Source organism: Tachysurus fulvidraco, chromosome 6 (genome assembly GCF_022655615.1).
Source record: "Tachysurus fulvidraco isolate hzauxx_2018 chromosome 6, HZAU_PFXX_2.0, whole genome shotgun sequence".
Taxonomy (NCBI): Eukaryota; Metazoa; Chordata; class Actinopteri; order Siluriformes; family Bagridae; genus Tachysurus; species Tachysurus fulvidraco.
Genome location: NC_062523.1, coordinates 26,638,520 through 26,664,325, shown reverse-complemented (window position 1 = coordinate 26,664,325; position 25,806 = coordinate 26,638,520). Strand labels below are relative to the sequence as shown.

At 37.7% G+C, this 25,806-nt stretch overlaps 2 protein-coding genes across 6 annotated transcripts in view; both read left to right on the top strand.

Moving 5' to 3' along the window:
* Positions 1–1,356: 1,356 nt before the first annotated feature.
* Positions 1,357–20,563, top strand: LOC113647317 (collagen alpha-3(VI) chain). Its single transcript, XM_027154008.2, has 7 exons — positions 1,357–1,561; positions 9,021–9,128; positions 11,403–11,996; positions 12,516–13,103; positions 13,415–14,011; positions 14,101–14,706; positions 19,878–20,563. Exons 2-7 carry the CDS (start codon positions 9,047–9,049, stop codon positions 20,546–20,548), a joined length of 3,138 nt encoding a protein of 1,045 aa, XP_027009809.2. The 5' UTR covers positions 1,357–1,561; positions 9,021–9,046; the 3' UTR covers positions 20,549–20,563.
* A 1,888-nt stretch (positions 20,564–22,451) lies between these two features.
* The window catches only part of col6a3 (collagen, type VI, alpha 3), a 51,900-nt gene continuing 48,545 nt past the window's right edge, over positions 22,452–25,806 (top strand). For 4 of the 5 annotated variants that reach the window (XM_047815260.1, XM_047815263.1, XM_047815262.1 and 1 more), the window contains exons 1-4: positions 22,452–22,989; positions 23,168–23,767; positions 23,988–24,584; positions 25,111–25,710. In XM_047815260.1, coding sequence (XP_047671216.1) covers positions 22,467–22,989; positions 23,168–23,767; positions 23,988–24,584; positions 25,111–25,710 — 2,320 coding nt within the window. In that variant the 5' untranslated portion in view covers positions 22,452–22,466. Of the gene's footprint in view, positions 22,990–23,148; positions 23,768–23,987; positions 24,585–25,110; positions 25,711–25,806 lie in introns of those variants that run through there. The other variant, XM_047815264.1, reaches the window with a different exon arrangement.

Here is a 25,806-nt window from a genome sequence, read left to right as displayed (position 1 = left end):
TCTTTTTTCAGGACCTTCCCAATTGTCCTATGGGCTATATTCCATGCTTGTGCCATGGCTTTGATCGTTTCCCCTTTTTTCATAAGCTTTTTTACATATACTGCACAGCACTTTAATGTTGGACATTCAGTGCTATTAGTGATTTAAACATTCAATCAAATATGGCACAAATAAGCAACAAGAAACACCAATCTGTTCCATTACCCCAATGGTATGAAGATTTAGAAGGGCCACAGCAAAAGTTGTTGAAAAAATGAAAAGCCCAACCACAGAAAGAGTGATAAATGGAAACCCTTTTCTGACAAATCATTTTGCACCACAGGAGGGTTGGAAAAGGCCATGCAGAATCTCTGCTGAGCAAGTGTGGTGGTTTGTTTAACACTACTGGGGATATTGTTAACCCAGTGACGTGTTACCTTAAGAAAACAGAGTCGAAAATCTCTGGTTTCCTCTATCAGGCAGGTCTGATTGGACGAAAGACACTGGGCACACCCAGGACCAGATGGAAAGGTTACATGTTACAGTTGGATTGGTAATATCTGGGGATCCCCTAGGATGAGCTCTGGTTAGTGATAGAGAAGTCTAGGCTTGTCATTTTCAGCCTGTAGCAACAGCAGATTATAGATATAGATTTAACAGTCAGCTTTGATAGCAGAGAACATCACTATCATGCAATGAAGACAGAACATCAATTTGCTTTTTGTATCCCCATAGCAATTTCTTTGTGATTTAATTATGCTAAATCAGGGTAGTCCTAAATTTGTCATTTTAAATGACTCTATCTTTACTGATAAATGAATAAATTTGATAATATTACATTGACTACATCGCTACATTTATTAAAATAATTGACCTTTTGTTAGACACCAGAGTAAAAACGTTATTTCACACATACAGTATAGGTAGACCTAAATGGTAGAAGTTCATTAAGCACTGTATAGCCAAAAGATTGTGTGCACCTGGCAAACACACACATGTTGTGTCATTGTGTTTAGCTTACCTTATTATCTGTTTCATCTGGAGTTTCTGGATCTGTGTTAATAGTATGACAATTGTTTGAACAAATGAGGGAAGAAACAATTCCTGAGCAAACAAAATAATAAATAAATAATTATCATCATCATGGGAAAAATTGTTTTTAGAAGAAATTAAGGAATGGTTTTGGCTGTGACATAACTCTCCTCTCTGAGGATATCTGTTTCTCATTTGTAAGTCTTCATTGAGTTGTTTTTTTTCTCTTTGCATTTGTTTCCTTCTCTTTCCCTCCAGAAAGTGGGAGGAGCAGAATTATATGGCAAGTTTACAAGTTTTATGGGAATGTGTCCTGTCTAAGGGTTGGAGTCTGCACCACTTCTTTTTTAGAGAATAGAACTGGTTGTACTGATGAGCAACTTTGTGTCATACTCTGGTTTCTCTCAGTAACACCACAGGACCCAGCCTAATTATCACTGCTTTGGAGTTAATAATTCATCACACTCACTGATGGGACATAGGAAGAAGATATATTAGAAGTGACGCAGAAATTTTATATCTTCTGCAGAATACACCATTTTCACTCAGGGTAAGTGAAAATGACAGCATGTGGCAAATAAGGCATGGTTCGCTGGGCACGATTGTATACTTACAGTATGTGTAAGTGCATTGTTTTGTGCTTATTTGTAATTAAACCATTGTTGTATTGCTTAATATTTCAAGTCTTAAAAGTGAGATAATAAAGTGAGCATGAAAGTGTAAAAGATAGTATATTTGTGTGTGCAGCAAGAATCAGAGCAGAGTAGGATGCTTAAGAGAACTTTTTGGCCAAGACTGAAGCTATTTGCTGGCAACAGTCAGTGCAACATTTGTGTGAAATAAATAAAAATGGCTTTATGTTTGTGCCTGGATGATTATTTAAATTCGCAAGACAAGGTCAGTGTTAAACAGCCACAGCTAGTGTAATTTAGGTGTTAGATAGTAAAGATAATTGTTTTCTTTCTGATGCACTGCATAATGTGTAGCACTATGTATGCTGGTTAAATAATCCTCTGGGCTGTAAAGACAGTGCCATGAGATATTTTTTTCCATTGCCTCAGCCAGATGGTCAAGGAAACCTCGGCAAGCTAAGAGGGAAGCAAAAAAAGCCAAAGTAAATAGAAACAGATGTTTGTTATCTTTCCTCCACATATATGTACTTGTATAAAGGAATATTGAAATTCCTGACCATATTTTACTTAAACAAGACTTATGTACTAAGTCCTTCCTTTACTACTGCTAATCATTTACATGTTTCAGAAATATGAATATATAATTGAACCATATGGACTTTTTGCTAACAGCAACAGGGAAGCTTAAAGTTTAGTGTTCGATATTTCTCCTTCATTGGACAGACTATTTTTAAAATATTAAATTAAATCTATATTTTATTCAATTATATTTTTAGAACCTAGAGAATGATTAGAATTTTTTAGGCTACAAAATATTCTAGTTAATAATAATAATAATAATAATAATAATAATAATAATAATAATAATAATAATAATAATAATAAATGCTTGCTTACTTGCAATTTTAAAAAGTTAAAAGTACTCTTTACTCAATCACCGACTTTTGGTCAGTGTTCAGTATAAAAATGGGTTATTTTTTTAATAAACCTTATTTTTTTTATAGCCACTTGGTCTACATCTATTTACCTGTGGGTTCTTCCTGAAACCAGTATTTCTGTGGAGTTCACATCATGCACCCTTACACACATTGTTTGTGATTGTGTGAGTGTCAAATTGAACCAAACATGTAAAATGAGAAAATTATGTAAATACTTATACATTATGAATTGACAGATATTAATTCCTATTAACTCCCAAATGACCAAGTCCCAAATTTCCTAACCAGCTGGAGGTGCTATGAGTCACACCAATGGTATAGCTAATATAATTTGATGAATGCTGTTTAATTTATTAGAATTTAACAAAAATAAACATTTTATTGATTTATTTATTACTAATTGAACACATTAATTGAATTATTATAAATATGTGTAGAACCCTATGCCTAAATTTTAATTACTTTAAATGTAATCAAATGCAAGTGCAAAAAAAAAATAAAAAGAAGTATTGTTTATTTGAACCATTTTCTACTTTTCTACTAATGGGAAACGTGATTACTTAATTTGTGTTTCCAGAAAATTATTTTTTTGGTATGGATGAGTTTCAAATTTTCTTTTCAATATTGAATGTTTTGTACAATGAACATTTGTTTTTGTCTTCAATGTCTAATGCTATCTAGGGAAGATGGAGCTGAAAACAAGACAGAATCCATTTTCAGAGTATATTGAAAAAAATATAGCAATAAATACAAAATGAATACAAATAAATACAAATAAAAGAAACATGCAAAATCCAATGAACCAGAGAAACCATACAATGAGGCAAACAAACCAAAAATACTATAACGTAGAAAAAAGAGAATACTTTGCATAATGGTGCATGAGAAACCAGTTTAAATATACAATAAATGGGAATAAATCTTCACCCGGACGTGGTCAATATTCCGGTGCTGGCTCTCTCTGGTGGTTTGGAGGTGAAGTGTACAGGTAGTATAATTACAGAATCCCCTCCTTCAAAGAACACCTCCTACCCCCTCCTAGAAATACCTCCTGTTCTTCTAGGTTGTCCCCTGTGTCTTGGAGCTGGAAGTTTTGGGTGGGAAATGTGGAATTCTGGTGTAAGGAAGAGTTTACCTTTGGTCTGTGTTGTACCACTTCCAATCTAACAAAATCTCCCATACTTCTCAGTGGAACCACTTGTCCACTGCAGTCTGGATGTTGGAGGTTAAACCGGGTTTAGGTTTTATCCATGTCTGTGGGGAGCTCCTTGAGTGTCTCTAACCTCCAGACCTTGATAAAATTATCCACTATGACCGATAAAGCAGTCTAGCTCTTGGAGTTCAGGAGGACAGTGATACAATCAACCACTAGATGGGACAAGGGCTGTTGTGCATCCGCATTGCTATATATTGTACCTGGTCTATACATGACTTAAAATGAAATCTGTTGAAGAACAGCGCCTACTGGACCTTCCTCAGGTTTAGGCATTAAGCACTTTTAATATGTTTGAGATCTTTGCGGTTTATTATCACTTGGAATGTGTACTTGGCTCCCTTTATCCAGTGTCATCATACTTTCAATGCTGCCTTGATAGCTAACACTTCTTTGTTTCCTAAATCATAGTTAGCTTCAGCACAGGTTAGCTTCTGCAAAAAGAAAGCACATGGGGAAAATGTGCTTGGGTTGCCATGTGTCTGTAAAAGTAAAACTCCTATTCCATAGCTTCCTTAACAGGATCTAGGTGATGCAGGATGGGAGGAGTGATAAAACACGTTGAAGGTGGCTTGTGCAGGTCCAGTCGAGTTTCTTAGGTCTACCCCAAAGGAGAGTGGTAAGAGGGGTGGCCACAGTGCTGTAATTTCAAATTTAAAATGCTGGTAGAACTTGGCAAAGGAAAAGGAATTTTTGCAGGTCCTTGATGTTATTCAAAATAGGACATTCAGTGATGTCCATCTCCCTGTCCCTCTGATGCCTAATGATGTATCCCAGGAAAGATTTGGTAATACGAGAAAATTAACAGTTCCAACCTTGACCTAGAGCTGATGTTATTGCAGCCTTGTCAGCATGGTACACACTTGGGTAATGTAAGTCTCAGGTTTCTTGGAGTACACCAGGATGCCAATATGCATTTTTATTTATGACATTTGGCCAGAGCAAGATATTTTTCAGTTTTAGTTACAAGCTTTATCAGTAAATACATCAATACACCATCACCCCTAAGTACCATCAGCCCTTAACTCTGTTAGGAGGAAATATTGCATTTTTTTAAAAATTACATACAGTACAACAAAGAGGGGAACCAAGAGCTAGTTTAAGTGTTTGAAGAAAAGATAGGTCTTTACTTATCATTTGAAGACTGTTCAGCTGTTCTGTTCTGTAAGGAAAGTTCATCCCACCAAATTGGTGCCAGAAGAGGAAGAGTGTTAATGTATACATGCATAAGAGGTAGTGGGACCAGTCATACAGAGCAAGTAGATCAGAGGAAGTGAGTAGTGGAAGAAATGACACTAGCTTTGAGGGTGCTGGTTCATTTTTGACTATGTAGGAAAGCATCAGTGTTTTGAATCAAGTGCATACAGCTATTGAATGACAGAGGAGAGAAAACAGCAGTGGGTTGTTGTGTGAGAACCTAAGCATGTTGAAAGCAAAACTGGCCACTGCATTTTGTATCATTTTCAGAGCAAAAATTGTGTTCTGAGGTAGACATAGCAGCAGAGTTGTCTCATCTTGAAATGACAAGAGTCTTAACAAACACATGAGCAGCCTGCATGAATTAAAATGGATGAATACTTTTGATGTTGTACAGAAGAAACCAACATGAGTGTGTCACATTAGCAACAATAGAGCCATGGTTACCCCAAGGTTGTGAGCAGAAGCAGAAGGGGAGATCAGAGAGTTGTGTATGGATATCACAATATCCCAGCCTGGGGATGGATCACTTCGGATGATGAGCAGTTCAGTTTTGCTGGGATTGAGTTTCAGCTGATGAGCCATTATATATGATAGTATGCCAGCCAGACATATTGAGATCTTAGCAGAAGCTTTGGTAACTGAGTGAGAAAGGAAGAAGATAAGTTGAGTATCATCAGCATAGCAGTAGTAAGATAACTCAGGTGAGGATATAACATTGCCAAGAGAGTGAGCATATGGGGAGAAAAGGAGAGGACCAAGTACTGAACCTTGTGGGAAACCAGTGGAGGGTCTTCATGGAGTAGATGTTGATCCCTTCCATGCTATCTGATATGAGTGGCCATTCAGGCAGGAAGCAAACCATTCCCATGATGCTCCACAATTTTCCAAGACTCCTGAGTGTGCACAAGTTTCTTGTGGTTGACTGTGACAAAGGCTGGAAGGTTGAGGAGGAAGGGGACAAATGACAGCTTGGCTTATCTAGCAGCATGTAGTTTCTCAGTGACAGCCAATAAGACAGGCTCTATGGAATGTGCTGCTTTGAAGATAGACTCATTGGGATCATGCTGGTTAAAAATTAGGTGTCCAAGAATTTTAGTAAGAAAAGAGAGAATTGAAACCTACAGTTGGTGATGTTTGCCGGATTTAAAGCAGGGTTCTGCAGGATGATAATAAATCTTGCTCTCTTGAAGGTAGTTCAATAGCAATGAACAAATTCTATGGTCTGGATAGTGCTTCCAAATTTTCTTGGGTTGGAACCAGTGGGCAGATGAAAGGTTTGCAAGACTAGTTGCCATGAAGAATCTCTTTTAGAGAAAGAGAGAATACATAGAAGCCTTTATTATCACCACATATATAATACAGTGGAATACTTTTCTTCACATAACCCAACTGAGGAGGTTGGGGTCAGAGTGCAGGGGCAGCTATGATACAGGACCCCTGGAGCAGGGAGGGTTGACGGCCTTGCTCAGGGGCCCAGCAATATCCTTGAACCCTGATCCTCCGATCAACAACGCAGAGCTTCAACCAGTTGAGCCACCACTTTTGCTGCTACAGTTGAGTGGACAGAGAACAGAAGAGGTTCACGGTTGTGTAAAAAGAGGAGAAGAAAGCATCTGAGTCCAAGGGTAGGGAGAAAAAGGAGTCAGGGTCATGAAGAGATGAAAAGATGCAGTAAGCTACAGAGGAAGGGAAGATAGAGTGAAGGTTTTGACAAGAAATTGAGAAATGCTGAAATTTGGTTTTAGGATGACAGGGAGAATGATTGTGAAGGATACCAGGAGATGATTTGGGATATAAAGTGGGATAGCAGTCTTGTCAATAGCTGAAGTAAGATGGGTGAAAACCAGATCCAGGACATTCAATTACACACAAGGGAGGTGACACCGCATACTTCATGAGTCTGTACTAGTTCCATACAAGTTCCTCAATGTTTAAGAGTCCCTTTGAGCATCAGTGGGACTGTCTGATGGGTGATATAACCATCCCTGATGGGCTGGTTGTTGACAGCTGTACATCTTAAGGGGGCAGCAAAGGTACAGTAGGAAGGTGTAGCTCTTCCACAAGGTGGTTCTGGATAAAATGAATGGCAGGAACCCAAGTCCACTAGGTGTTCACAGGACCTCGAAGGCCTGTCAATTCAGCACTGTGGTAAAGAAGTCTCGGCAGTGTCTTTTCAACTTCGGATGCTTAAGGGACTTTAAACTCTCCTCTAAGGTGCTAAGGACCTTCTACACTTGCACCATTAAGAGCATCCTGACGGGAAGCATCACAGCCTGTTTTGGGAACAGTGCCAAGTAGTACAGACAAGCTCTCCAGAGGGTGGTTCACTCACCCTAATTTACCATCCACACAGAGCTTCCTGACCTGGAGTCTACAGTATCTACAGCAAGTGGTGCTGGACCAAAGCCAGGAAGATTGTGAATGACCTCAGCCAGCCCAACAATGGACTCTTTTCTCTGTTGAAGTTGGGAAAGCGTTTCTATTCCCTGAAGGCAAACACAGAGAGAATGAGAAGGAGCTTCTTTCTACAGGCCATGTGAGCCTTCAACCAACAGAACACCTAGAACCAGGTCTCTATAGACTCACTACTCACACACTACCACAGATGGACCTTTTTACTCACTACACATTGCACGTTCCACTGTAAGGAACAGTTATAAAACTCATTTCACTACATGTACTGTACTACTTTGTATGTTTATGTATGTGACAAGTAAATTTGAATTTGAATTTGAGTCCTTTAAGGCAAATACGTGAAGGACCTTGTTTGCCATGCAGAACCGGGCAGGCTATTACAAACTGTAAGGACATTCGTAAAGGTTTACCTGTGAGGCACTGGAGAGAGAATTGACATTCTTCCTCTGACCCATGTGTCTGGCCAAGATGCTTTGAGGAGTAGTGTCAGAGCCATGACATAAACATGATGTAACCCAGTGGGATACACAAACTCATCCCTGAAAGGATAGACATACTGTATGTAAATGAACCTCATAACCTGCACCTCACTATTTCAAACTGCTGAAGCCCAATCCAGAGCCCTCCCAGCATCACCAAGAGAGCACATTTAATCACCTTGTTCCGGTAAATTTATGGTTGGTATGCAAAGATTATTTCACACTGATGGAGCAACCTGCAAAAACAAATGATGGACCATCAAATTTCACCAGAAGCGCCATCTTGACAGGCTCTGCACTTCTTGCAGTGGCAGGTGGAATTATTACAGGCTATTTTTTTGGTTTTTTGTCTTTCTTCTAGTAAGGTGTGCTGTTTGTGTGTGTGTGTGTGTGTGTGTGTGTGTGTGTGTGTGTGTGTGTGTGTGTGTGTGTGTGTGTGTGTGCACGCATGCTTGTACATTTGTATACAGTATATGTGCAAGTTAGTTAATTAATTATCTTGGGTTTTGCCAGTGCAGCCAGGTATGCCTATACAAAAATATGTGACCATGCCATGCTTTGAAAAAGTTTAATTACAATTAAATAAGTAAAACCAGAATGAATAGTAAATGGCTTATTTTTATTACTTGTGTTGAAGTTGGATTTGGAATTAGTATCTTTGCTAATGAACAAGTTTAGAAGTGCAGTCTGTAAAAACCCTAAAAAATGTTTAATGAATCAACATAACGAGTTAAGTAAATATATTTTACGCAATATTTACATTAACCAACTCCACAGATCTGTATATAATGCTAGTCAACTCCTGTGTAGCTATAACACAAAATATAAGGTTCCACTTATGAGAGCTTTTTAGAGATAGATAGATAGATAGATAGATAGATAGATAGATAGATAGATAGATAGATAGATAGATAGATAGATAAATAAATAAATAAATATTGTCCCTGGTTGCTTTGAACTGGATGAAGAATTAACAGTATATACTCTGAATTATCCATCTTAGTCTGTTGTCCATCCCATGGTGAAGTACAATGGCTAAGTTCTTGCTTAATTTTTCATCTTTTCAGCATGGCTACTAAGCAGAAGATTTGCAGAACACTTTAAATCTAAGTTATAGTCTTCCTTTTTTCAGGTGTGTTTTTGGCGTTTGTGTGGAGAATGGGGACAAATTGGCTGCTGCTATGCAGCCTTATGGGAGTCCTTTTTTTTGGCAGCCTCCCAAAACTTAATGCTCAGGATGGTAAGTCTATCCACATCTACTTTTTTCAAATAAGGGTTTGTAGAAATTTGGTTCATGGACTTGTGGTGAAATGTGGTAGGGCACAAAGGATGGTGGTGACAGTATAGATTTGGGATCCTCGAAAGGTCTGATATTTTACTTATAAGTAAATAAATAAGAGGTGCAAAAAAAGAGAAAATGGTGACATTTCCTGCTAAATTTTAACAGTGTTATATTCTTTGACAGCAAACCAGTAAGCAAGTTTTAATAATGCCTTTTGGAAATACATGCAAGTAGCCTTTTCTCTGCACTGTTAACATCTTTTATCATTTTTTTCACTCAAGATGACAATCTCACATTTTTTGCATGACAATTAATAACTAATGATCTAGAATTCCTATTTATTGAAGCTTTATTTTAATGGTATTTTAACTGTAACATTTTATTGCCAATATTTTCTATGGCCATAAAAAACATTTTCTATTGCCATAAAAAAATTAAAAAAGCCAGGTAGCTTCTCAACCATTTACCTAGTCTTAATTTGTTCACTGTCTCTGTTTCTTTTCTAATCTTTCCCTGTCCATCTAACCATTCACTTTCTACCACAGCAAAACACATTATAAGACTCCATATAGAACTCCATATTCACATGAATCCAATTTAACCTTACAAACAGGATACTGGAAATGGCTAACTACCCACCACAGCTTTTGTCTTCTAAGCTCAATGTCTTATTCTGTATGTGTGTATGGTAAAAGCATATATGTTGTAATTGTAATAAAATGTCTTCTACAGCTGAATACAGTGATGAACCTTCTTTCATCTTTCCAAAAGTATCAGTTATAAAAGTTAAACATTTGTTTTGTTTGTTAATTTAATTAAAAAAAAGGAAAATTAAAAATATTTTATTGAAAAAAATATGCATTTTCCCTGTAAATAACATACAGTAACGGATTGGGCTATTGGAATTTTAAGCAGCATATGTACAGTATGATGTAATGTCTATATACTGTGCAGTATAATTAGCACTTGAAGCTGCAGTTACAGTTAAAGGAATCCTGAAACTCATGAATGCTGCAGTGCAAATTGGCACAAAAAATGTCTTGTCTGTGTTGATGAAGGTACAAAGTGTAGTACTGCATGCTACAATCAAACATTATGTTTGACAAAACTTCCCAAAAAAAAAAGGATGCAGGTGTGGTTATTAAAAAGATCACATTGCAATCAGTGCATCCTTAGATATTGCATCCATACTTCATTTGCCATGGCATCACTTGGTTTGTAAAGATGAAAGAAATCGTCATGACTGGTAAATATATGACTGAATTCTGTAACATGAGTCTGCATGATGGGACTGAATACAAAATGAAGATGGTCAAATTATCAAAGTAAGTTCTTGCTCATAGTTACCTAGACTGCATACTGTAATTTAATTTAACATGAAATCATGCTAATACAGAGATCAGAACAAATAAACAACAGCAAAAACAACCTCAACAACATTAACATTATTATTATTATTATTATTATTATTATTATTATTATTATTATTATTATTATTATTATTATTATAAAACATGCACATGAATGAGATCAGCAGCTGCATACATAAATCATGTTGTACCTCTCTCCATCTCCTGATGCCTATTTCAGAATTTTAAATACTGTGTGTTTGTTTTTAAATGTTATATATATATACTCTCATCCAACAACCTCAACCTCTTTTTATATATCACAAAATTGTCTATAATCTTAAGTTTAGTAATGGTAAATGTTTTAATTGAAATTCCTGGTTAATTCCTAAATTAAAATAAAATTTGTGTATATATGTATACAGTATATATACGTATATATATATATATATATATATATATATATATATATATATATATATATATATATATATATACGTATATATATATATATATATATATATATATATATATATATATATATATACGTATATATATATATATATCTACGTATATATATATATATATATACGTATATATATATATATATATATATATATATATATAGTGTACATTCATCTAAACAAGATATTTTGTTATAATTGGCTGTTGTCAAATAATTTTGATTATAATCATTCGTTATTGTCTTCATTGATTCAGTCCACATGCAGCATGATGTGTTTTTGTAAAGCTTTGTAATGTAAAATCCATGACTATTTAGTCATGTGCTTGCAATTGATCTTTTCTTCCTCACTTCCATTTTAACACTCACATTTTGCATTATTCTTAGTTTGTTTCTTTCTGTTATTGTCTTCTTTCAAAGCCCAAGATTCAGCTGACATTGTACTCTTAATTGATGGATCAGAGAACATGGGAGCTGCCAACTTCGCTATCATCCGTGATTTGGCTTTCACAGTGATCGAAAGGCTTGAAGTGGGCAGGGACATGATCCGCATAGCCCTGGTGGTGTATGGTGCTGAACCCGTGATAGAGTTTGATCTCAGTAACAATTACAACAAAGAGTCAATGCAGAATATTGTGCAAAATCTTAAATTCAGTGGTGGATATGAGTCTAATCTGGGGGCAGCCTTGGAGTTGGTGAATGAGAGCCTGTTGGGCCCAGAGTCAGGAGGCAGGGCAGAGGAGGGAGTGCCACAGGCCTTGGTAGTTATCAGTGCTGGGCAGTCCACTGATGATGTCAGTGAGGGTGAGAGAGCACTAAAGCAGGCCAGAGTATTAATCTTTGGTGTTGCATTGGGTGATTCAGCTAGTGCCCAGCTGCAGGCTATCGCAAGCGATGGAAGCTTTGTTCTTTCTGCCCCTGATGTCAGATCACTGGCAGATATGGGTGATCAGCTACTTCCATATATTAATGGGGTGGTCCGACGCGCCATTGTGATACACACTGAGATCACAGGTATGTCATTATTCTAAGGGGGATTTCAAATAATGGCAATAAATAATCATTTATATTTTGGGAATTTTTTTGCAACAAAATACATTTAACAGAAACAATAATGTTTTTATTATTTTAACACAGCCATTCCTGTTTAAAAAGCAGTCACATTTTGTGATGCAGAATTAAATTTGCATTCATTAAAAATTTAAAATAAAAACAAATTTCACATTATATAATTTTACAATTGAGTACAGTCTTTTCATATCAGTCACTTTCAGTATTTTCCTATTTCATACATATACTCTGAAACCCCTAAATTATTTGAATGTTATTTGTGTCATAAGAGATAAAATGCTGTGAAATCAGTGTTTTGGAAGACAAACAGATTTATGCAAACCTTAATTTGTCCACTTATAGATCATTTAAAAGGGAACTGAAATTGTAACTTTGGCAATAATATGAATAGTGAGTATTTCTTTGTATATAATAACTACACTTGTGGGGAAAAAATAACATTCTTGCATTTTTTCATTTCAGAATTACCTGTTTCGGAAAGAGACATAATATTTCTCATTGACAGCAGTGTGGGCCCCACAATAGTCAATGCAATTCGTGAATTCATCAAAAATTTTATTGACACAGTGCCAATTGGGCCTGATCAGGTTCAAATTGGAGTGACTATGTTTTCAAACACACCAAGACTTGAAATTGACTTGAATTCACACAGCTCAAAGGAATCCCTAATCTCTGCCCTTTCCCGAATTAAACCTAAACAATCAGCTGAGGTCAACATTGGTGCCGCTCTCGACTTTGTAAGAATCAACATGCTTATACCGGAAAAAGGAAGCCGCATTCAGAAAGGTGTGCCCCAGCTTCTGTTGCTGATCTCAAGCAAAAAGTCCAAAGACAGTGTCCAGCAACCAGCTGAAGCCTTGAAACAAATGGGTGTCTTGACTATAGCTGCTGGCTCTCGGGCTGCCGAAGAAGCCGAACTTCAGCAGATAGCTATTGATAAAAACCTTGTCTTCATGTTTAAGGACTTCCGTCTGTTACAACGCAATCCCAAACGGGTTGCGTCTGCACTATCAACACTTTCAGGTTTTGTTTTGCCAACTGAGAACACAGGTAATTTTTTATATATACATATAAATATTTTACATATACATATACATATACATTTTATATATCTAACTAACATGTGTAACATTTATATATCTAACTAACATGTGTAACATGATATGTACATGTGATATTTTTTGTTTTTCATACATTTCTAGAATTGTGAGTGTAATTTTCTAGACAAATGAGTGTAGATTAAAGAGAGAAATATATATATATATATATATATATATATATATATATATATATATATATATATATATATATATCTTTTGAAATATCACATCTAATTCTAATTAGAATTTATTTTCACACAGAAACAAACGTAACCACCATAGAGGTCCCACGTATAATTAGGGACATTGTATTCATGGTTGATGGATCTAACTATGTTGGAAATGCAAATCTGCCTGCTGTACGAGACTTCATCCTCAGAATTGTTAACCAGCTGGATGTTCGACCTGAAAGAGTGCGCATTGGCCTGATCCAGTTTGCTGAGGGACAAAGGACAGAGTTCTATCTAAATTCTCATAACAACAAACAAGACGTGCTTGATAACATTGCTAAGTTAAGATTAATTGGAGGAAATGCAGTGAATACGGGGGCAGCCCTTCGTTATGCTCTAGAAAACCATTTTCAAGAATCAGCTGGCTCTCGAAGGAGAGAAGGAGTCCAGCAGGTCTTGGTAATTATCACTGGTGGTCCATCTCAAGATGAGGTCAGCAGCATTGCAGACCGAGTAGCACTGTCTGGAGTTTTGTCCTTTGCTGTTGGAGTTAGCCAAGTGGATGAGAGTGAACTGAAGAAAATTGCTTTTGTTGAAACCCTTGCATACTATGAAAACAACTTTGCAGATTTGCCAACGGTTGCTGAAAAAATAATGACACCACTCATCACTGTAATTGGAGAGCCTGGTAAGTTACAGCTTTGGTTGAGAAATATTTTATGAGACCTGAAAATATGCTGCAAATTTTGTTTTTTGATTCTTTTTTCTATTTAACAGTTACGGCTACTCGAAGTATTGATCAAGATGAAAGGGATGTTGCATTTTTGATTGATGGTTCTGATGCTGTTAGAGGAGATTTTGCATACATTCGTAACTTCCTAATCAAAGTGATTGAGCCCCTTGATGTTTCTGTTGATAAAGTAAGAATTGCTGTTGTCCAACACAGTGAGAAACCAACTACTAATTTCTATCTAAACACCTATAAAACAAAAGATGAAGTCTTGAGAGCTCTAAGTCAGCTTAGCCCAGCTGGTGGCAGAAGTCTGAATACTGGAGCTGCATTAACATACATGAAAGACAAAATTTTATCGCCAAATTCTGGGGGCAGGGCAGCCCAAAATGTTCCCCAGTTTCTAATTTTTTTGACTGGTGGAAAATCAAGGGATAGCGTAAAGGAACCTGCCGGTGCCTTAAAGACTGAAGGAGTGGTACCATTTGGTATTGGGGTGAGAAATGCAGATTCCAAACAGATTGCAGCTATTTCTCACAATCCATCATTTGCCTTCAATGTGAAAGAATTCAGCCAGCTTAACACTGTCGAGCAAAGACTGAATAGCTATGTTAGTCTACCAAAGACACAACTAGACGTTATTCTTGAGCAAGGTAAGGAAAATGTATTTTTCTGTTTTCTGTTCAACTGTCTTTTAGTTTAATCCAGTAAAACTGCACATCATAATAGAAAATGTCACCAGAAAAAAAATATTCTTATCAATTATTTCTATGCAGTTTGAACGTTTGGAAAAGAAAACTGTTTTGTTGTTTAATACAGTAGCAATACAGTAGCTACCTTTCATGGGTTACTTATTTATAATTTCAATGCATATTCAAGAAAAAATATTTTGTAAATTCTATGAGTTCTGTAACACAAGGATGGGGATGAGCAAACATTAATGCCGCACTGCATCTGATGTGGATTTCCTTTTTTGGAAGTAAACCGTGTCAGAGTGTTCTTCAGTTATTTTATTAAATCATGAAGGTGATGAAATAACAAGCCCTGCAATCTTTGAGCATCAATGACAATGTTGCTATCATATTATGGCTGGTTTCATCTGCAAACTCCTAATCTTACACAGTTTTCACAACTGCAGCCCAACATAGCCAAATTTAACTCATTGTTCAGTATGCTGTCTTTATATCTTGTATGTTTGTGTTGATAGTTAGTCCTGTCTGTCCTGATTAGGGAAAAAGGAAAACATATAAAAGATTAGGAATGATGGCAAGCAGGCATTAATGCAATTTCCTGCATCTGTGACCCTGCTACATTAGTTGGGGTGACTTGCACTTCATCTGCATTGATTGTTGGTAGAGGAACGTACACATGTGGATCTTGAGGGATCTGGCTGTGTTGATGAAACTTCCTGTCTGTAAGCTCTGAGGTGATTACACATGCTGTTGCTAAGCTTAGATTAGATTGGCCTGATGAAAAGGTTTGTGTTGTCTGCTCCAAGCTTGGCTGCTACATAACCTTCCACCTTCATGCAGATATCTCCTATTTTGCCCAGATCTCCACACTAAAATGAAGAATGGAATAATCCTGCTAAACAAATCTGTCACTGCTATTGTGGGCTTCGATAAACATGGGTGTGCGGCGATGCCTAGGGATGGAGATGCTTATGAGCTATCTCTCCTCTTCATTGGCTGCATGGAGAAAGTCTGCACTCCCATTGCAGCCCTGTTGGGCCATGTTTGCTGTTATAGGAAAATTTTACATGGCCGCAGGTCAAGCCAGTGCTCATCAATGAGATCTAAACTCGGACAAGCTATAGATAGACAGCACTATGTCCAAAGACAGTTGCTGGACACTGTCTTTGGACTTTTTGCTCCATGCCCCAAAGTAGACAGCACATGCCATCAGCCATTCTATGGCTGCATTGATTGCCACACAGTTGCTTTCAATGCTTTCTTTTTGCCCTCTCCAAGGGCTTGTTCTTCCCCCATCACAGCATGGAGCTAGGGCTATCAACCAGTAGTCACCGGCTCCAGAAAGTCCTTTAGGGTCATCTCCATGGCTGCTTACCTTGCTGTTTCAGGGCACCAGGTGGGTTGAGAAGAGCAAGTGGCTAACACATCTGCTAGACCAACTGGCACCCTGGAAGCTTCTGCCAGGTTTGTCATAGTGGGTTCTGGATACTGTGGGAAAAGGCTAGAAAATCCATTTTGCCTCCTATCCTGTATTCAGGTTGTGCTGCCCACTGTTTTGGCACAGACCAAACTTTATTCCTCCAGGAGGAACTTCTTTTGCATCTGAGAAAGGGGCTATAGAGCATATTCCCCTCACAGATGAAACATTATTCTGTAACATACAATTTTTGAGATGTTAACCCTCAAGTTCATTGCATCACAAATCAGGTCTATGGACTGAAGGATGCCTATGTATACATAGGTGTCTTGCCAGAGCACAGGAAACTCTCCAGGATTGCTTTCGGGCGTGAAGCATACCGGTGATGGCTTCTCCTTTTTGGCCTAGTCTTATTGCTCACTCTTACAAAGTTCTCGGAGGCTGCTCTCACATAAGTGCACCCCAGGATATCCATGTACTCAATTATCCAGACAATTGACTCATCTTGGCTCAGTCAAGGGACATTGAGCATTAAGATACATTGAGGTGCTTGACCACATAAGGCCTCAGGCTTAACCCAAGGAAGTGTGTGCTTTCTTCCTCAAGAACTACATTCTTGGGGTTAGTGTGGTATTCATCCATGATGCTATCATGTCTATCTTCTGCTTGGGGACGGATTCCACCGCTTGGCTCATGGAGGGAGTAGCCGAAGCTAATACTTTTAGTATGCTACATCTCTGGCTCAGCAAGCAGAGGCTTTTACCCCTGCAGACCTTCTTTTCAGGTTCACAAGGGTTACACTTCAGGAGCTATGTACCCTTTTTATGTAGACCTACCCGGTATCTCACCTTGGGTCTACTCTTGGGGCGTGCCATACTCACAAGACTCTTTCAACAAATGCCTCCGTCTTGAGTTGAGGATTGAGATTTTTTCAGAGATGTTAGTGTTTTACTAAATACTGTAGTAGCACAATACATATATACATATTTATATATACATATATTTATGGCATTTCACTTGTTGGAGATGTTTTCTCTAATAGGATTTGTCACATAAATAATACCAACATGATCAAATCTGTATCATCTTTTTAACTCACTATCATTATTAAATAATTTAGCCAATACATTTCTTCTTCCTCTTCATCTGTTGGCCATTTCATCCTCTATCAAAGAAATTCTTAAGCCTCATAAATTGCTTCTTTCTTCTCCTAATAATTTTGATCTTAAGAGCTCTTTTAAGGGTTAAGATGCGTTACGAATAACTTCTATCTTTACTCTTAAATTTTAAAAGGAAACTCCCAAATTTGTAAGAATGCCTCGTTCTAAGAATTTTCATCAATATGGGCCCAGATTTCTTTCTCTGAGATTTTTACAATTACACCTCACCGACTCAACATAGGGAGCCCTCACCCGAGTATTGACCTTCCCTGTACAGTTCTACAGTTGATATTTATATGCAACATCTAAGCTACGTTGTTCACGAAGTATCATCAGCCCACTGTGTTACTGAGCAATGTATTTCTGCTTTCCATTCTGTTTATTAACATTTGTTTCTGTTTCCTGTTTCCCATTTTTTGTCTTTTCCCTTTTTGGATTTGGTTGTTAACACTGAAGGCCTTTTTAGATTGTGACCTGTGCCTGCATTTCTGTCCTTGATTCTGCTTAAATGTTTGGATTTTCTTTTCCCATTTATTTACTATTTAACAAGAGTTGGTCTGCAAATGGATCCTGTCTTTCAATCGTTACAGCGATTTACACTCCAGACAGCATGATCGAGAAGCTGGCTTCCAGCTAAGGCAGGGCAGAGGCCTGAGGAATGGCATCTCCAGGTGGGGATATGCATATGGAAATTTTTGGCCAGGTGGAAGTGGCTTTGTTCACCTCTGAGGAGTTAATCCACTGTCTCCTGTGGCTTTCTCTTTTCACTGGTCCATCTGGGGCTAGATGTTATAATGCAAATGTAGCCAAAGTTCAGTCTGTATGCTTTCTGATGATAGCTCTGCTCACAGGGGTCCTAACTAGGGTAATCCAAATGGTTCACCTGTGTCTGGCTTGCAGACCAAATTTCCCTTCTGGACTGTGCTCCTTGGCAGATTCCCTTCAGTAGGTACATCCTCTATCAGGCACAGAGGGTGATTCTTCACTCCCACCTCAATATTTGGAGCCCTTTGGTCTGAGCAGACCAGCTCCTATACTCCATTCTCGCAACTGAGGTTGCGGAGAATATGTTGAACATTTGCCTTTAGTGTGCCTTGGCCTCTATGGATTTAGGCTTACTCCACTAGGTGTATCTCCTTGTACAGCACTCTGGCTAGGGGTGTGCCCCTCCTGGATAGTTGTGCTGTGTCGAGTTAGTCCTCTCTGCACAACCATATCAGGTTCTATAACCTGGAGCTGGACCTCACTTTTGGGCTAGTGGCTCCCAGCTCACTCATTCACTTTCATGACCTCTGTGACAGACATCTTCCTGTCTGTGGTGGTGTTGGTATGTGGAGCATGATCATGTGGAGCATGATTTCTTTGTGTTTTTTTGTTTGTGGTGGACTCCCCTCTACTTCTAAATCTTGGATGTTTGCTCTACAGACTAAATTGTAAGTCAGTGGATTCCTAAACATTGTTTCTTTTTCATCAACAGAGGCACTCAAACTCTGCTTTCCTCAATAGCCTTGAGTTGCACTGCATATTTATAAACTCCAGGGTCTCCAAGTTTTTGGTGTCATCTATAAGGAGTTTTACCTACACATCATTTATGTTGGTTCCAAGTTCTCCTTCAACTGTCCAAAATCCATATAGGGGAATTGTGGATGAAATCTACCTTGCACCTGGGATTATTATGATTGGCTTGAAATGGCTTACTATGATTGGGTAGAGCAGATACTGAATATAAATGAATGATTTTTTTTATATATAAATAAATTTGAATAATGAATAAATTAATCTTTTGCATAAGTCTAAACACACAGAAATTGATTTAATATGTGTATCAGTTTGTGAAGAGAGGTTAAAAACAAGTGTAGGACAACATAGCAAGCTGTGACTGTGGTTCAGTACAGCAAATAAGTAAAGGCTCATTTCTAGGGCCAGTTGTACACACTCATCAAAGCAAGTCCCCAAAAAACAAAAACTGGAGCAGATTTTTTCTCAGATTTTTATTCTGGTAACTGGTTAGAGATCTCCGAATTATGTTAGTGGTCTATCAGCAGCAGCAGCACAAAATTATTGAATACTGTGAGTTAAATATCGTGTCTCTCAGCACTGGAAAGCATAACATTACATTACTTAATTCAACATTACATTACATTATTCAATGACAATCTTACCCACATGCAGTCTACATGTGCTACTAGCACATCACACTTCATTTTAACTTCCAAATAGACAGCCTTGTCAATGAAACAGGAAAGAGAACAATACTGAAATTAGAGTGCAGCTCAAGAAAGACATGACAAGACAATTGTGCAATATATAAACTGTCCTTTTTTCCTGTTCATTCATTAGCATCACTGCCAAACAATTTTCTATGAAATTACAGGTTTCACAACCATATAAGTTAACCAACAGTTAACAATGAATAGAAAGCATGATTGTTTTCTTTCAACTGATGGAAATGTTGTGGATTAAATTGTTTGATAAAATGGAACTGTAAAATGCTGCATATAATGCTTCAGAAACATGTCTAGTGTGAATTGACTTACTTTTTTTTTCTTTTACAGAATTTTTCTTTTATGCTGGAAAAAAGGATGTTGTTTTTTTAATTGATGGTTCTGACAGCACTAAGGAAAGTTTCTCAAGTATACAAAAGTTTATCTTGCTTTTGGCAGAAAGGTTAAACTTGGGGCAGAACAGAGATCAAATTTCTGTGGTCCAGTACAGTGAAAATGCAACTGTTGATTTCTTTTTAAACACACATTTCTCAAGGCAAGATAAAATTATTGACAGTATCAAACACCTGCACCACAAAGGTGGAGAGCTACCTTACACTGGGGCAGCTTTACAATATGTAAAGGATCATGTCTTTTCAGTCCGCTCAGGGAGCAGATATTTAGATGGTGTACCACAGATTTTGATTCTGCTAAGTGCAGGAAGGTCTAGAGATGATGTTAGAGGCCCAGTTAAAGATCTGAAGGAACTTGGAGTCTTTCCATTAAGTATCGGTACACCAAATGCAGACACTCTTGAACTACAAACAATATCTTATCAACCAAATTATTTTTTTACTGTCCCCTTTGATAACCTTTTCAAAATCAAGGAGGATGTTTTGTTGTTAATAAAAGAAATCTCAAACAAAAAAGTGACAAACAGCATTCCTTCAGTTTTTGGTAAGATGGTGTATAAATATTTATTTCATTTAAATATTTCTACATTACTTTGCAATTGCTTATAATGTGAGACCAAATATTTTGCCACTCCTTACCCTAGAATCTATAAAAAGGGATGTTGTATTTCTTGTGGATGGATCTGATGACGCTAAAAATGGCTTTGAGGCAATCCGTGCCTTTGTCCAAAAGATTATTGAAAATCTCAATGTAGGTGAAACTGGTGACAGGGTTGCCCTAGTCCAGTACAGTCGAGATGCCACAGCCAATTTTTATCTCAACTCATATTTAACCAGGAATGAAGTGCAGAATTCAATACGATTTGTTAAACACAAAGCAGGAAGGCCACTGAATAGTGGTGCCGCACTCCAGTTTATTAAAGATTATATATTCACGCCATCTTCTGGAGGCAGACCCTTTGAAGGAACACGTCAAATACTGAATATATTTTCTGGTGGACGATCAAATGATGATATCAGAGGTGCTTCTCAAGTATTAAGAGACAATAAAATAACAGTCTTTACCTTTGGAACAAAAAATGCTGATGCTTTGGAGTTACAGACAATGTCCACTTTACCAGCATATGCCTTTTCAATCCAAGACTTTAACTTAATTGACAGCATTTATGAAGAAGTTGCCTCTATTATTGGTGTTGAAGAAAGTTCAGCGAAGTTTACAACATATGAGGGTAAGAACTATATATGTTCTATATTTGTGTTTTTAGGCATCTGCTTATTTCGCATCTGCCCTGAAGTGCTCCATCTTAGTTCCTTATTTGGGAGTAAAAAAAAAAAGTGTGAGTTTAAGTGACTCTCCCTATAAACCTCCAGTGCACTAAAGATTGGTGTGGTATTGATTTACAACATTACCCATTCACTCACATATACAGTACACATATACACATATGTTGTCGCTAATTTTTATAATTTAGAATAGCCAACAAAATCTGAAAAGAAACTTACATAAGTCTGAGATGTAAAAATCTGTGTATATGTATGTGTGCATGGTAGCCTGTAATGGTGTATTTTAGTCTCACGCCCTCACTCTGACAATGAATGAAATGAAAGAGAGTGAACGAGTGAGTGAGTATGTGAGTGGGTGAGTGAATGAGTGAGTAAGTGAGTGTATATGTACATTGTAATGTAACTTTTTTTTTCTTACATTTTTTCTTCTTTTGTTTTCAATTCCTCAGAAAATCAATTTCAAAGTAAACATCTGAAAAGAGATATTGCTTTTCTTGTGGATGGCTCAGACAATACTAGAGGAAGATTTGAAGCATTACGAGTTTTTTTGTACAATATTATTGCAAATCTCTCAATTGGAGAAAATGAGAACAGAGTTGCAGTAATTCAGTATAGCAATGTGGCAGTTGCAAATTTTCACCTCAATTCATTTCTGAGAAAGAAAGATGTATTAAATGCTGTTAAGGGTCTTACACATAAAGGGGGAAGGCCCCTTAAAACAGGCTCTGCTCTTTGGTATGTTAATAATAATATATTTGCGGCAAATTCTGGAAGTAGAAAGCATGAAGGGGTCCCTCAAATACTAATACTCGTGTCTGGGGGAAAATCAAAAGACAACATTAATGATCCAATTACTGCACTCAACCAAGGAGGAGTCTCAATAATTGGAATAAGCACACAAAACTCAGATGCTAAGGAGTTACAAAAAATTTCAGCTGAAATAAAATCGTTCTTTGTGGATGACTATCATCAACTAACAAATATTGAAGAAAAAGTGTTAGAAGCAGTTAAAAAAGATTTTACAAAAGGCACAACAAAAAATGAATCTCTCATAGGTGAGTCATTTCTTTGAAAAAAAAATATTAAATTATTTAAATTATGTAGCATAAAGCAAAAGTTACAAAAACATAAGACAGTTGAACTGTTGTTAATTTTTTTTAATTGTTTAGGCAAAACACATGAAAGGCGTGATATAACAATTCTACTGGACGGTTCAGATGGCACTAGGAATTCTTTCCCAGCAATGCGTAATTTCGTTCAAAGCATTGTGGAGAGATTAAGTGTGTCAGAAGAGAGAGACCATATATCTGTAGTCCAATTTAGCAGAGATACAGAGGTGCATTTCTATCTCAACACATACAAAACAAAGGAGAGCATTCTAAACACCGTTAGAGATCTGAGGCACAAAGGAGGAACACCCCTGAACACAGGAATGGCTCTCCAGTATGTAAAAGACAATGTTTTCACTGCCTCTTCTGGAAGCAGACGATTGCAGGGTGTTCCTCAGGTATTAATTTTGTTAAGTGGAGGGCAGTCGTTCGATAATGTTGACGCGCCAGCCTCTTCCTTGAAAGAGCTTGGAGTCTCGATCTTTTCTGTGGGAGCAGGAGGCTCAGATAGCAATGAATTGCGGAAGATCTCAAATGATCCTGGTTCCAACCTCTATGTGGCAGACTTCACTTACCTGCCCAATGTACAAGAGCAGCTTGTCTCCATGATTAACACTGCACCTATGGGAACAACAAGTATCTCTCCAAGAAAAATAGGTAAGATGATCATTCTCATACAGCATCGTTCTTGCCGCAAATTTAGTCTAACTGTTACTAGAGATGTACACTTGTCAGTAAAATGTGCCTAGCAAATGTCAGGCTGTTCCTTAGCACAAGAGGTCTTTTATGACCTTCTTTACAATCTTCTGTATTTTTCATCCTTCATTATCCCTAGCTGAGGCTCATGTACAAAGGAGAGATGTTGTTTTCTTGCTGGATGGGTCAGACGGCAATAGAAATGGGTTCCCGGCAATGATAGACTTTGTTCAACGAGTGGTAGAGAGGTTGAATGTCGCAAAGAACAAAGACCATGTTTCTGTAGTCCAGTTCAGCAGAGACGCTGATGTCCATTTCTATCTTAAGACATACACAACAAAGGAGGACGTTCTTGGCACAGTCAGAGCTTTGAAGTACAAAGGAGGAAGAGCCCGAAACATAGGGGCAGCACTACAGTATGTCAGAAACAACATATTTACTGCCTCCTCGGGTAGCAGACAACTGGAGGGTGTACCACAGATGCTGATCCTATTGAGTGCCGGAAGGTCGTTGGACAATGTTGATGTCCCAGCATCGGCACTGAAGGATATGGGAGTCTTGATTTTTGGAATAGGATCAAGGGATTCTGATAGCAACGAACTTCAAAGAATTTCATTTGATCCCAGTTTTGCTCTGACTGTGTCAGATTTCACCGAACTACCAAACGTGGAAGAGCAACTTCTGACTTCTGTAGATGCTGTGACAGTTCCAGTGACGAAACCCTCACCACCATCTCTTGGTATGACCGTCTGAAAGTGATAGATTCATTTGATTAACAAGAATGTGCCTTTCATTAAATTGTGTGTCTTCGTCACAAACAGAACTGACATTAGAAATATTGATGATTTATTCGCTATGATTTGGCCAATTATTATAAAAATATTTCAATGGGGTTTTTTTTTCAAACCACTGAATTTTACCAAAACGTCTTGGTGTTAATGGATTTGTTTCTTTCTTAGTTGATTATGAGCTTCCCAGAAAAGATGTTGTCTTTCTGCTGGAGGGTTCAGATGGGTCTAGGACTGGATTCCCTGCCATGCTTGACTTTGTGCAAAGTCTAGTGGAAAATTTTAATTTTGAGGACAGCATGGACCATGTTTCAGTGGTGCAGTACAGTACTAATACTGAGGTGCATTTCTATCTGAATACCTATTCAGCAAAAGATGAAATCCTCAATGCCATCAGCACTGTAAAGCACAAAGGCGGGAGACATGTCAACACAGGGTCAGCTCTCCAATATGTGAGAGAAAATGTCTTCACTGCCTCTGCTGGCAGTAGACATCAACAGGGTGTGCAAAATATTCTCATTCTACTAAGGGGATCAAGGTCAACAGATAATGTTGATCAACCGGCCTCTGCCCTGAAAGAGAGTGGAGTCTTAATTTTCGCTGTTGGCCCTAGGAATTTGAGCAGTGAAATTCAGAGAATTGCAAATGGGCCGTCCTATGCTCAGACTGTTTCTGAGCTCTCTGACCTAGCCAGTGTCCAGCAGCAATTTTACACCACATTCAGCAGTGTACTTCTAGATGTAACACCAGTGAAACCTGCTGTGATAGGTAAGGTATATTTTTAAAGAACAGTGATCAAATTGAGAGAACAAACTGTTTTGGAATTCCATTATACCGATTGATTGATTGATTGATTGATTGATTGATTGATTGATTGATTGATTGATTGATTGATTGATTGATTGATTGATTGATTGATTGATTGATCATGCATATACAGTACTCATTTTACAGATAATATTCCATGGTTTTAAATCATTTTAGGCCATTTTCTGATTATTGCTGTTACTTTTTACAAAGTTTCTGTCAGTCATGGCCTAGATGACAGAGGCCATCTGTACAATTCTAGCAAAAATTTACTTGTGTAGTTACGAGTGTTGTCACGTCTTAGTTACTTTGCAGGGTCACCACTGTGCTACTGCCAAATTGGGTAAAAAAAAAAAAAAAAAAGACAAAACAAATAATGCAAGTAGTGTACAATAGAGACAATGAATGGGAGAGAGGTTACTTCATAAATTGTCAGTGGAAGGTTATATGACATTATTTTTATATGCCTATAATTTACATTCTGTAGTTGATCAAGGATTTGAACGGAGAGATGTCGTATTCCTCCTGGACGGTTCAGATGGCACTAGGAATTCTTTCCCAGCAATGCGTGATTTCGTTCAAAACATTGTGGAGAGAATAAAAGTGTCAGAGGACAGAGACCATGTTTCTGTAGTCCAATTCAGCAGAGCTCCAGAAGTATATTTCTATCTAAACTCATACACAACAAAGGAGAGCATTCTAAACACCGTTAGAGATCTGAGGCACAAAGGAGGAACAGCCCTGAACACAGGAATGGCTCTCCAGTATGTAAAAGACAATGTTTTCACTGCCTCTTCTGGAAGCAGACGATTGCAGGGTGTTCCTCAGGTATTAATTTTGTTAAGTGGAGGGCAGTCGTTCGATAATGTTGACGCGCCAGCCTCTTCCTTGAAAGAGCTTGGAGTCTCGATCTTTTCTGTGGGAGCAGGAGGCTCAGATAGCAATGAATTGCGGAAGATCTCAAATGATCCTGGTTCCAACCTCTATGTGGCAGACTTCACTTACCTGCCCAATGTACAAGAGCAGCTTGTCTCCATGATTAACACTGCACCTATGGGAACAACAAGTATCTCTCCAAGAAAAATAGGTAAGATGATCATTCTCATACAGCATCGTTCTTGCCGCAAATTTAGTCTAACTGTTACTAGAGATGTACACTTGTCAGTAAAATGTGCCTAGCAAA